This window comes from Pristis pectinata, chromosome 23 (genome assembly GCF_009764475.1).
Source record: "Pristis pectinata isolate sPriPec2 chromosome 23, sPriPec2.1.pri, whole genome shotgun sequence".
Lineage (NCBI taxonomy): Eukaryota > Metazoa > Chordata > Chondrichthyes > Rhinopristiformes > Pristidae > Pristis > Pristis pectinata.
In genome coordinates this window covers 10,239,050-10,252,910 of record NC_067427.1, presented here as the reverse complement: position 1 = coordinate 10,252,910, position 13,861 = coordinate 10,239,050, and the positions used below count along the sequence as shown (strand labels likewise).

At 46.1% G+C, this 13,861-nt stretch overlaps 1 protein-coding gene across 2 annotated transcripts in view; it reads left to right on the top strand.

Moving 5' to 3' along the window:
• Window positions 1–3,137: 3,137 nt before the first annotated feature.
• Window positions 3,138–13,861, top strand: part of stom (stomatin) — a 40,979-nt gene continuing 30,255 nt past the window's right edge. Inside the window, exons 1-2 of one of the 2 annotated variants that reach the window (XM_052037067.1) lie at window positions 3,138–3,305; window positions 12,495–12,598. In XM_052037067.1, coding sequence (XP_051893027.1) covers window positions 3,161–3,305; window positions 12,495–12,598 — 249 coding nt within the window. In that variant the 5' untranslated portion in view covers window positions 3,138–3,160. Of the gene's footprint in view, window positions 3,315–12,494; window positions 12,599–13,861 lie in introns of both variants that reach the window. The other variant, XM_052037066.1, reaches the window with a different exon arrangement.

Below are 13,861 nucleotides of genomic sequence, written 5' to 3'. Positions count from 1 at the left end.
TGGTCTCACATTCGCCTCGTCAGCCATCTCAGAAACAATCGAACTGGAATGGGAGTAATCAATCCCCGAGGGGCCACCTAAGAGAAAGAACAATATTAAATAGTCATGTTTCATTTGGTGTAATTTACCTATACTTGCACAATATATTTGAGTGTAGTTTTGATTATGCTTCTGTGAAGTATCTAGGTTCAGTTTTCAACATTGGAGATGCTATACAAATGCTACTTAATGTAGAAACCTTTGAATTCAAGTGAAGGAGTGCCATTGTTATTTCAGGTAAACTTTCTGCTTTATTCAACCTTACTTATTACAATCATGGTCTTGGAACTTCTATTCTCTTCAACAACTCCATTTCCATGTTCCTGTTCCTCAACATTTCCAGGATGTGCCATTGCTTTATACCTCCATACAACCATATAGTGTTTGAATCATTTTAACTTGGCCTCTATTCTGCCCACAGGTCTTGAGGTCTCCCGTTTAGGATAGACAGTGATTCTCTTCCTGCACAACCTCTCTGTAGCATCCATCTCAAAGCCATCTCTTCCATTACCCCTGTTCCTCCCCTGTGGCACTGGCCTGTTGGATCTGCTCCACTCATCCCAATGAAGCCAACACATCTCCCAAGATAGCTTCCCCTCTCTTGTTGCATGGACATCAACAGTATGCCCCAAGGACTTTCCTTGGCCAGCTATACATTGCTTCTTGGCAATATTAGTACACACGTAAGGAGATGGGGACTCGGGGGAGGAGTCGGCACATATGCCAATGGTTATCATTCAACCATCACTATTGATTCCATTGCTAGCCTAATGCAGTCTGACGTCAAGCTGCAAATGAACCAGAACTACTGGCAGCCAAACATTGGTAAGGTTACCTGGTATGACTCTAACCAGAAAATCAGCATTCACGTCAGCTCAGTGCTTTGTAACCCTAGTGTCAGCTCAAGCTTGCTTAGGTCTGAATCACATGTTCAATCCATCAAGATTACATAGTTTGATTACTTACCTGTAAGACATGCCACCTTTATCCCTAAGTCAACCCAGCCACTGCTCAAACTCCCAGCAACCTCTCCGTCACTTCCAGATATGACTTTTTCCCATGACACTATCAGCACACTCAGCCCCCACATCAACACTCAGGATATTGGCATGTGGATCCAATCCCACACAAAATCCCACTCACCTATTTTCCAGCCTCAACTGACCCTTCACAGTAGTATAGTGGTTAGTGTAACTTAATTTAAAATAGAGGGATAGGTGGGAGGAAGGGGTTAGATAGTCTTAGGTGAGGTTTAAAGGTCAGCACAACATTGATGGCCGAAGGGCCTGTATTGTGCTGTACTGCTCTACATTCTATATGTTCTATATAACGCTATCACAGTGCCAGCGACCAGGGTTCAATTTCGGCCACTGTCTGTAAGGAGTTTGTATGTTCTCCCCGTGTCTGCATGGGTTTCCTCTGGGTGCTCTGGTTTCCTGCCACATTCCAAAGACATATGGGTTAGGAAGTTGTGGGCATGCTATGTTGGCTCTGAGAGCATGGCGACACTTGCGGGCTGTGCCCAGAACACTCTACGTAAAAGTACACTTCACTGAGTGTTTCAATGTGCACGTGACTAATAAAGATATCTTATTCTTTATCACCCCATCTGCTAGTTCTATCCTTGCCCCAGTGTCTCTGTGACTTTGATCCCTCACAAATTCCTTCAAACCTATTTCCTTCTCCATCCACCAGCCACCATCTGTGCAAATGGTGTAACTCCTTCCCTAAATCCTGATATAAACCCTTTCCCCAACTTCACTGTATCTTTCTCCATATTAAAAAAAAACAAAGGTATTAACATTGTACTTGTCTGCCCACCACCCTATCAGCCTGCAACTGAGACACCCTCCCTGTCCCTCTATATTATCAGAGGTCTTTCAGATGAAACATTAATTGAATACTTGACTATCCATTTAAGTAAAAGATCCCACTATCATATCTCCAAGAACAGGAAGGAGAGGGGAGGGGTGTCTCCCTGGAATCCTGGGCAATATGTACCCCTCAAACAACATCACTGAATGAAAGATTATCGGGTCTTTATAACACTGATCTTTGTTGAACTTAACTCTGCACATATATCTAATTTTCTAACAGTGATCACACATCAAAAGAACCTTATTAGCCATAAAGCTTTTTTAGAATGTAAAAGGCACTCAGTTAATGGAAACCTTTCTTATTTCAATGCAATATTAAAACAATAGATAATATCAGTTAATATTACCATCAGTACTTGCTAGGCCAGACAGTCGTCTGGCTTCATAAATTGAATGGCTAGGGTACCAGGAAGAGCTGGAGGAGATGCACACTGGCTTCTGTTCCCCCCAATGAATAAGTTATTCAAATTGAAGGTTTAATGAATACCAGGACTGGTATGATGTCAGTGTTAGGAATACTGTATTAGACCAGCAAATGATTCATTAATCAAAAAGCAAGTAAACTGCAGATGTTGGGAATCAGAAATACAAAAAGAAAACACTGGAAATACCCAACATCTGCGGAGGGAGGAGCAGAGTTAAATTTTCAGGATGATGACCTTTTATCAGAAGCAGGATAAGGGGGGATGGAAGGAAAGAACCAGGAGAATGTTTGTAATAGGTTGATGAGGCAAATGGAGATGGTTCTGGCTGTGGGATGGTGTGATGGTGATGAAGGCATAGTAATAACAGCTGAGTGTCTGTAGGAGGTGTAAGTAGAAGGAGAACGCGAACAGGAGAAAGAAAAATATTTATGTTCTGCGTGTTGTCCGAACCTACGTGCCTGCGATGCTGCTGCAAGCAAGTTTCTCATTAATACTGGAACTTCACGCTACTTGTGCATATGACAATAAACTCGACTTGACCACACGTAGGCGAACACACCACAAACCAATCTGCTGGGGCGAGCAGCATCTGGGGGGAGTGGGAATTGTCGACTTTTCGGGTCGAAACCCTGCATCAGCACACCACAGACAGACGTGCATCCACACGCAGAGACGCTGATACCCAAGCACACAGATATAGACACCCACAGATAGACATGCCTCCCGCATTGAGACACGCTGAGGCGGGGTCGCCGCGTGTGATTGACAGCAGGGCTCGGGGTGGGCGGGGCGGGTCGGTCACGTGAGGCGGAGGGCTGCATGGTCCTTGCGGAGCAGCACGACGGCGGGAGAGTGTCTGAGGTTTTCAGCCTGAACAGAGTGAGTCCCGAGCAGCAGTCAGACGCAACGACGATGGAGGCGGACGCCACCGAGCAGCTGAAAGTGCGCCGAGCCGATGACAAAGGTAGAAGGGGTGAGGAAAAGGAGAGAAGGATGGGGGAGAGCGGGAGGAGGGTGCAACTCGACGCCCGGGGTGTGAGGGGGAAGCGGGGTTGGTGAGGGGGGGAAATTCCGGGGGGGAGGCCGGAGGCGCTGCCCGACCACCCACCCCACCGCCCCAGACGCCCGCCTGTTTGTCCGCAGCCTGAGGCTCGGGGGCGGCAACGGGGTTTGCGGCCGATCGGTCGGACCTGTTTGACAGCGGCGCCGACTGCAGCTGGATCCCTCACCCCCCCGCGATCCGCTGCCCACCCTCCTCCTCCTCCCCCCGCGATCCGCTTGCCCCCCTCCTCCTCCTCCCCCCGCGATCCGCTGCCCCCCTCCTCCTACTCCCCCCGCGATCCGCTGCCCCCCTCCTCCTCCTCCCCCCGCGATCCGCTGCCCCCCTCCTCCTCCTCCCCCCGCGATCCGCTGCCCCCCCCTCCTCCTCCCCCCGCGATCCGCTGCCCCCCTCCTCCTCCTCCCCCCGCGATCCGCTGCCCCCCTCCTCCTCCTCCCCCCGCGATCCGCTGCCCCCCTCCTCCTCCTCCCCCCGCGATCCGCTGCCCCCCTCCTCCTCCTCCCCCCGCGATCCGCTGCCCCCCTCCTCCTCCTCCCCCCGCGATCCGCTGCCCCCCTCCTCCTCCTCCCCCCGCGATCCGCTGCCCCCCTCCTCCTCCTCCCCCCGATCCGCTGCCCCCCTCCTCCTCCTCCCCCCGCGATCCGCTGCCCCCCTCCTCCTCCTCCCCCCGCGATCCGCTGCCCCCCCTCCTCCTCCCCCCGCGATCCGCTGCCCCCCTCCTCCTCCTCCCCCGCGATCCGCTGCCCCCCTCCTCCTCCTCCCCCCGCGATCCGCTGCCCCCCTCCTCCTCCTCCCCCCGCGATCCGCTGCCCCCCTCCTCCTCCTCCCCCCGCGATCCGCTGCCCCCCTCCTCCTCCTCCCCCCGCGATCCGCTGCCCCCCTCCTCCTCCTCCCCCCGCGATCCGCTGCCCCCCTCCTCCTCCTCCCCCCGCGATCCGCTGCCCCCCTCCTCCTCCTCCCCCCGCGATCCGCTGCCCCCCTCCTCCTCCTCCCCCCGCGATCCGCTGCCCCCCTCCTCCTCCTCCCCCCGCGATCCGCTGCCCCCCTCCTCCTCCTCCCCCCGCGATCCGCTGCCCCCCTCCTCCTCCTCCCCCCGCGATCCGCTGCCCCCCTCCTCCTCCTCCCCCGCGATCCGCTGCCCCCCCCTCCTCCTCCCCCCCGCGATCCGCTGCCCCCCTCCTCCTCCTCCCCCCGCGATCCGCTGCCCCCCTCCTCCTCCTCCCCCCGCGATCCGCTGCCCCCCTCCTCCTCCTCCCCCCGCGATCCGCTGCCCCCCTCCTCCTCCTCCCCCCGATCCGCTGCCCCCCTCCTCCTCCCCCCGCGATCCGCTGCCCCCCTCCTCCTCCCCCCCGCGATCCGCTGCCCCCCTCCTCCTCCTGCCCCCCGCGATCCGCTGCCCCCTCCTCCTCCTGCCCCCCCGCGATCCGCTGCCCCCCTCCTCCTCCTGCCCCCCCGCGATCCGCTGCCCCCCTCCTCCTCCTGCCCCCCCGCGATCCGCTGCCCCCCTCCTCCTCCTCCCCCCGCGATCCGCTGCCCCCCTCCTCCTCCTCCCCCCCGCGATCCGCTGCCCCCCTCCTCCTCCTCCCCCCCCGATCCGCTGCCCCCTCCTCCTCCTCCCCCCCGCGATCCGCTGCCCCCCTCCTCCTCCTCCCCCCCGCGATCCGCTGCCCCCCTCCTCCCCCCTGCGATCCGCTGCCCCCGATCCTCTGCCTCCTCCCCCCCACCGATCTACTGCCCCCTCCCCAATCCTCTGCCCTGTCCTTCCTCCCCAATCCTTTGCCCACTTCCCCTGATCCTCTGACTCCCTTCCCTCCTTCCCCTGCCCCTCCTTCCTCCCCTGATCCTTTGCCCACTTCACCCGATCCTCTGCTGCCCCCACCCCCCCATCCTCCCTCTGTGCTCTGTTCCTGGCTTTGTCCAAGGGGTCTCTAAACTGAGGGAGGCTTGCATCATTTACAGAGATTATCTCACGTCTCTACCTGGCACACACACCTACCACTTGGCTTTCAAGTTTCTATTCCCAAAATAATATTGAAACAGGGAAGTTGTGGCTAGCACCTCTGGGTACTTTAAAGGGCACATAGCAGTTTTATCTAACATGTTCCTTTAATTTTATCATGGCCTTAATAGGGGAGAAACACATCTGGTAGTATGTCTTAACCACCTATTGTTGCAATTCTGGAAACAGAGGTCCTAACAGATACTTGAGCAATATTGAATTATTTACTGTGTGAGGAATTTATTTTGTTTAAAGAGAATCTGGAGGTGTTTTTATGGTGGCGCTACTGAGACAGTCCCTTGAAATGATGCAGTGGTTGCTGAGGGAGCATTAACATAACGTCGATCGCTAATGTTCCTTTTATTTGGATTTATTGCTAATCCCAAATTTTATTTTGTCTGTAAAATTGAACTGCTGCATCTCATTCCCACAATATTAGCTTGATGTAGAGTGTGTGCAATATCTTTGTTGTTCCTAGTAATTTTTTTCTTCTGGTTGAGATTTAGAATCAATTTTGTTTTCATTTATTTGTTCAGGTGATGTCACATTCCTAATTGCCATTGAAGTAACAAGGCAGTGAAGACTCAGTCAGATTTATGGCTTAGCAGTCACATAGGCTAGACAGAAAAGAATGGCAGATTTCCTTTCCAGAAGGACTTCAGTGGACTGGATGGGTTCTCCACCAGCACTTTCATGGTTACCATTACCAAGACCATTTTTTTTGTTTGTAATTCCATACCTTACTTAATGACATGAATTTAAATTCCTCAACTGTCACAGTGGAATTCAAACTGATGGATCTGGTTTATACTCTAGATCCTTAGCTTCTGGTGCAGTAACTTGATCATTATGTTACCATAATATGTTCAATTAGGTGGCAGAAAGGGGTTCAGTGACAGCTTTCAAAGGGGAATTGTACAAATACTGAACTTAATAAAAACAGTTGCAGGAGTGTGGGCAAACTGAATACTTGCTTGAAGGAGCCAGTCCAGGCTTGATGTGCTGAATAGGCTCCTGCTGTGGTGTATTATTGGGTGATTTTGGTAATAGGCTTGTGAAGTGTCTTGAGATGTTTTGCTCTGTTAAAAGTATATGTGAAAGGGAATTGTTGATTGTTCACTGGATAGTCCGGGAAGGGAGGGTATTCCCAGCGTCCTGACCTAGTGACAATTAGTAAGATTATGGCAGTAGGTTTTCTTTCTGTAGCTCTTTTTGAGAAGGTCTTTATTAAGATCTTGAATCTAGGATGGTGAATCTTACGTATATTCCCAGAGTTTTGATGGCAGTGATGAAAGATTTGTACCAAGGTTGGTTATACTCTGAAGTATATACAAACTTTGTTTAGGTGCTAGTGACTGAGAAGGGTTTGATCCTCTCTAAGTTACTAGGGTCCATGCTATGACTGATACCTGCTTTAGGCATTGTATAACTGAACTTGGTTGTGAAGCTCTTTCCAATGAAACAAGCAATCTGCTGGAGGAACTCAGTGGATCGAGCAGCATCTATGGGAGGAAAGGAATTGCCAAGATTTCGGGTCAAAACCCTGCATCATTGAGTCCCGATGCAGGATTTCGAACAAACGTCGACAATTCCTTACCTCCCACAGATGCTGCTTGACCCACTGAGTTCTTCCAGCAGATTGTTTGTTGCTCCAGATTCCAGCATCTGCAGTCTCTTGTGTCTTCTTCCAGTGAAATGCCATTCGACTAGCAGACAGATAGCAGAGAGCAACCAGTATATTCTCAGAAATGTACACCAGCAGAGACGATAAAAATTGGGATAGGCTGGAGGCAAGATAATGGCAGGATGGAAAGAGAGAGATATCCTAGTTAGTTAATGGTCATGTGGGGAAAATAGTTAAAAATGGGATTAGTGTAGCTGCTGCTTGATGGTCGACACAGACCCAGTGGTCAACATAGACCCAGTGGGCTAAAGGGTGTGTGACTCTCAAGTTGTTGCTGTAATTCATTACCTTGGTACCCATGCTCTAGAACTAATCTTACTTGAGCCAATATACTTCAATCTGTGATCCATTTCTTGTTAATTCCTCACCTCTTAATCATTCACAACCATAAGTACTTGGCTAAGTGTTGTGCAGTTTAAAATGTTTAGAAAGGCAAAATCTATAATTATATCCTTGGGTGTAAAGATTTAGATCCTGTGAAGCTTCTTTCTCTGGCTTTATCACTATCTTACACCCACCATCGCCTTATTGAATCCTAGTAACAGTGCTGCTAAATTCACTTTAAAAAACTTTCAAAAATGAAGCTTCTTTCTTCCCTTCTTTTCTGTGCCTTTAGAAATGTTACTGTTCCCGAACCTGTTGACGGCCTTGGTAATCAGCCACCATCTGTTAAACCACTCTAGAAGTGTCCTTTATAAAGTCTCCGTGTAATGTTGCCAGTATTTGAAACTGATTGAAACCTGGTCACCAGAAGTGCCCCAAAATAGTCTGACCTACTGCTGCATTTCAACAACCTCCTCTTCCCAAGACAAGCAAAAAGAAAGAACCTTTTTAGAGGAGATGATGAGTGGCTGGTGCCTCATCAATAACCTGTCCTATCATTCTGGGTGCATCTTTACTCTTTCGCTTAGACTGGCAAACTATTATTCATTGTGTTTTCCCAATAACTAATACATTTGCTGAAGTTAGGCTAGACTAGAGAAAGGTGAATGACATGACATCTTTACAATGGACTGGCATTTAGATTTCTACATACTAGGGACTGTAATATAAGATGGTCAGCAATAAAATAAAGCAATTCGGATGAAACCTTTTTCCCCAGGGAGTGGTTAGAAAGTGGAACTGGCTACCACAAGGAGCAATAATGCGATCAGTTTGGGCATCCTTTTTAAGTGGAAGCTAGGTAAGCACGAGGGAAAAACAAGCAAATTATTCAGGCGAGGTTCAGAGTTAGATGCTCTTGGGACTCTAGGGGAGTGTGAAGAGATGGGCCAAACACATGTCCCTGTGCTGCCAATTCTATGTAATGAAACTTGAATTGTTTAAACATCATTCAGGTGTAACAGGCAAGTATAGAGAATAACCAAAACACTAATGGATAGCAGGCCTTTTTGGAAGACTAGAATAAGGGAAATTTAAATTGTCTTGCAGCTATACAAAGCCTCATTAGACCACACCTTGAGTACTATAGGTAGTTGCGGGAAGCATGTATTGATCTTTGGGGAATGCAATGTAGATCTACCAGACTGTACTTGGATAGTTAAATTACTGAGAGAGATTACCCAAGTTTGTGTTTAATCTCAGGAAATTTAAAAGGTCAAGGGTGATTTGATACAGATTTGTTATCTGATCATTTTTTGTGTGTTTGTAGATGTTATTTTCAATTTGATATTCCCTTTTATATGAGGTTTAAAAATAAACTGTGGAAAGTCTTCTTGCATGTCGGGCCAATGTTAATTTTAGCCATTTGCAGATAGGAACCAAAGCCATCCTCTAAAGTTGCCTCAAGTAGCTTTGGTCTCGACACTCTCCTTACTCAACCCCACAGTAAATGATGTTCTGTATTTGCCCTTGATGTCTGACACATCTCCAGAGTCAGTTCTTTCCATTCCTTTCACAATGCTTTGGTAGAAATCCCCACAGTGAAATCATCTCCAATTCTTAATCTCCCAACCCATATCTGGTCTTGCACAACCCTTGTTCATTTTCTGTGATGTTGACATCCATGCCTTTTGCTATCTTGGGCACAGTCTGTGGAATTCTTCCCTCTTAAATATTCTGACTGCTGTTTTCTGACTCTTTTTTAACTTGTAATCTCTGCAGTAACTCTAGCTTCTGCCCTTCTGCAGCATGGCCCGTGACTCTGGTACCCTTCTAACATAGTATCTCCTCATTGTCATCTCCCTCTTTTTTTTGTGTTAGGACTCCTTGGAAAAACTCTTCTGTGTTTTTGTCCGTTCTCTCTTTCTTATCCCATAAGTTAAAAAGCACTAGACATCTCTTGTCATCCATGGTTCAGGGGCATGCTCTTGCTTAGTAGGTTGAGCATTTGTGCCCTACTCCAGAAACGTGAACACAAAATTCACACGTAGTACAGAGTAGAAATGTTGTTTAACTGAGACACTAAATCAAGGCCTGTCTTTTTTACTTATTTGTTTTTCCAGATGGAGGTGTCACTGGCAAGGCCAGCACTTATTGCCCATCCCTAATTGTCCAAAAGATGGTAGTGATCTACTCTACAAAAATATTTTTAAAGTTCCATGGCACTAATTTGAAGAGCAGGGAAATTATCTTTGTGTGTAACATGTTAATAATGTCAATGAACATCACTTATGATCACTTATAATTTTATTGAATATCGTGCAATTGAACAGTAGTTACACTCCAAAAATACTGCTTTTGCCATAAAGTATTTTGGCACATCCCAGGTTTGTGAGAGGTCCTGTACAAATGCAAGACTTTTTACAGATATGTAGGACTGTAAGGGCTGGTACTGTTGACAGAAGCTAAGAAAGTTGGGTTTCTTCAGTGCTGAATCTGAGACGCAATTCAAAAGTACTTGTAGAGCAAGCTAAAGGGAGTGTTCTACGTTAATGTACTGTCAAACATTAAGGAGATTGCTGTAATAGGTTTATATCATTAGATAATTTTGAGGCTTGTTAACAGGTATGATGGAAAAGCCTTTTCCCTAATGGTAACTGTTTTACCACTGGAATTTCACTGAGGCACAGTGGCCAATTGCAACTCTTTTTGTACTCTCCATTTGGACGGAAAAGCTCCAGTACAATTGTAGCTTATCCCTTATTCTGGAGAATAATTTATAATTACACTAGTGGTTATGATTGTGGGAGATTGAGATGATGAATTAAAATGACATAACTCATTTCAATGTATTTGTTTCTCACTTTTACTTGTGTAGGGGCAAATATATTGAATGCGTGAGTGTTAACCTTTCGTATCCCTTCTCCCCTTCTTTAACTTTCACCAGGCCTACAACCCTCAGCATTTCTGCTTCAATTCAAACCTCAAACACAATAGTCTTATTATTATCGTCTTTGCCAGTCATGTCTTTTGTTGCCAAAGCAGTAAGCTCTGGAATTCCCCACTAAAGCTATCTGTCCCTCTGCTTCTCTTTGCTCCTTAAAAGTGGCCTAGCTTGGTGTAAAAAAAATTTGAGCAGAATGTTTACTATGTTTAAGGCGTCATATAAATTCATGTTGAAGCAACAGTTTCTGTCCCCTTTAAGTGTGTGGAATGTATATTGCAGGCTGGGAAACCTACTTTATTTTTAAACCTTTGTTAGTGTTCAACCCTTAAATGTAACAGAAGAAACCCACTGGGACAGGGAAATGGATTTAAGCCATGAAGAATGTTCTTATGCACAGATAAAATAGAACCAGGGCATGGGGCCAGATACAAAGGAGGGGAAACTTGTCATGTTTCCCTTCCAAAATATATCAACGAATAGAGAAACAAAGGACTGCAGATGTTGGAATCCCAATGAAAAACACTGATGCTGGAGGAACTCAGCAGGCCAGGCAGCATCCGTGGAGAAAAGCAGGCGGTCAACGTTTCAGGTCAGGACCCTTCTTCAGGACTGAAGATAGGAAAAGGGGAAGCCCAATATATAGGGAGGAAAAGCAGAGTAGTGATAGGTGGACAAAAGAAGGGATGGGGTGGGCACAAGGTGGTGATAGGTAGATGCAGGTAAGAGATAGTGATAGGCAGGTGCGGGGGAGGAGGGGAGAGCAGATCCACTGGGGGAGTGGGTCCAAAGTAAGGAGAGAAAGGGGCGGGGGAAGTAGAAAAAAGAGAGAGGCTCGGAAAGAGAAGAAGCATGGTGGGGGTTGTGGGGAATGGGGGTGGGGGTTACTTAAAGTGGGAGAATTCAATGTTCATGCCATTAGGCTACTAGATTCCAAGACAGAAAATGAGGTGCTGTTCTCCCATGGTGGGAGTTGTGGGGAGGGGGTGGGGCAGCACGGGGTGGGGAAACAGAAAATAAAGTGGTACCTTTACCAGGCACAGACTATAATGTAGACAAATTGCACCAAAAAGAAAATTACTTTGAAGTACACAAGATGTTTCTTTCCCACTCATTGTTACTTATGTCACACAAACTAAAGAATGCCTTTGGAAGTTTTTAATGCTGCTTAACATGTGTAATTTGTGCTTAAAATAGTGCATCTACACAGCTTTTAGTTGTGAGTTCTTGTGTTAAATAAAAGTGAATAATTTATGAGGTACTGAACAGATGTCTGGATAATAAAAGCAAGTAATCGAGATATTCCATTGTCAGACAAGTGCATATTGATTAAATAACATTGCATTGCAGTTGTAGGTTTTACAAACAGAATGACAAGAGTTGCCATTGTTGGGGCAGCTGTTGGTGTGGTAACTACATGCTTTCTTGATGTTAAATCCATTTAAACTGGTTATTTATGCTGTCAATAAATGCATGAGTTTAAAAGCTGTTCTTGCAGCAATTTTTTTAGTATCAAGCTTAAACTCTATGAACACTACTTCCATTTCCCCCAAAAAAGTATTATTTTGAAGTGTTTTAAATTAAGCCACCTTTACAGTTTCTGCATTTAAGTATGGTTTTGCTTATAGACACTCCCAAGACATTTGATCTCAATTAATAACTGTGCATTTAACAATTCTGCTGTAAGCAAGTCCCTTGTTTAACATTTTTTTTGGAGGGGTGGACACAGCAGCGTAAGAGACTGGAGCAGCTGGTTTAGTTTTGCGTTTGGTGATTTGATGAAGGGGCTTGTGTACTTCAAATCTCCATGGGAAACTGCTCTAGGATTACTCTTTATAGTTTTCCCACATGGTTTAGCACAGACCTTTTTATTACTGTTGCAGGTAGATTACTTGTTGCCGCACTGCCCATTGGGAATAATTAAATTATCCTCAGCCAGGCAACTTCACCAGGAATTGGCTACGGCTAGCCTCCCTTCCCTTGAAGTAATCCCTAACCTAGCATTCTGTTACAATGTTCTACCTGACTCAGCTATTTGTTGATTGTTACACTCTAGCTCAGTTACATAATTGGCTATTGAGTAATCTTAAATAATCCCTATGTACAGAATGGCATAAAAATCTTTCTATCATCTTTGTTTTACAGAACAACCCAGTAATAGCCTTGGATGTTGTGGATGGATCTTGGTTATAATTTCTTACTTCTTCATGATCATCACTTTCCCCTTTTCCATCTGGTTATGCATTAAGGTAAGGTAACAAAGACATAAAGGAACCAAACTGGTTTCTAAAATCATTACACCACAGTATTTAATGACAGGTCAGTATGATGCACCATAGGTGACTTAACTAAATAGAATCATAGAATTGTTCCAGCACTGGAGGCCACTTTATCCATTGAATCTTTGCCAGCTCCAAGCTAAGCAATGATATTATTTGCATATCCCTTTTTTCCCCATAGCCCTGCAAACTGTACTCTGTCGGTGCCTATCCTGTTCACTTTTGAAAGCTTTGATTGACTTTTTCCAGCATGTTTACAGACAGCAAGTTCCCAATCATAACTACTCTCTGTATTTTTTTAAACATAGTTTTTCCTCTTGTCTCCTGTGTTTGTTAAATCCATACCTGGTCTTTGAACTGTTTGCTAATTGCAATAGCTGCCCTCAATTTACTCCATCTAAACCTGACATTATCTTGTATGCTAATCTCCCCTCGATCTTCTTTGCTCCAAGGAGAACAACCCCAGCTTCTCCAGTCTAAACTTGGACAATAAACTTGAACTTGAACTTACCCTACAGCTGCAATCTTTCATCCCAGGAACAATTCTTGCAAAAGTCTGATAGTTTTTGAAGGGGGAAATTTAACATTTTTTTATATTAAACACATTGAACCAACATTATTGAAAGACTCATCTTCCCACCTTGTGTACACATCTGCTTTTGTTTAACCCATTATACCATGGCCTTGTCTTTTGTTTATTGATGACATAGGTGCTGTAAAAGGAACTACAATTAAAAGGAACAAAAGAAAGTGGGGCCTTTATGTGTTTGACTCTCTCCTGTTCCAGTGCTTAGGGCTTTGAGATGAATCAAGTTCCTGTTATGATATTCAGTTGTTAAATGTAAACTATAAATAGCTACATGTAAATTGTACACTGTAACCACCCTGAACTGGGCCTCGAGGAAAATTTGATGCTTGTGTCAGTTTTTTATAGTATCAAAGAGCCTTTTCAAAATGTGAATATCATTGTGCTGTGACCAGGACACCCTCCTTTCAGACACAAACTAAGAGTTGCAGACAGTCCCTCTCTCAAAGGGTCCAGGGGTGCCAATCTTTCTCTTCCCTCAGAAATTTGCTTCATTTTATGGGATGATGGGCACTGAGAAAGATGGATAGTGGAAGTGGTGGGAAGCTTAGAAGTGGAAAAAGAGACATTTTTCTTTAAAGTAAGTACTTTTGGAGTTAACTGTCATCAGAACTTGGCATCATGTACAATAGCACAGTTGCTGTGCA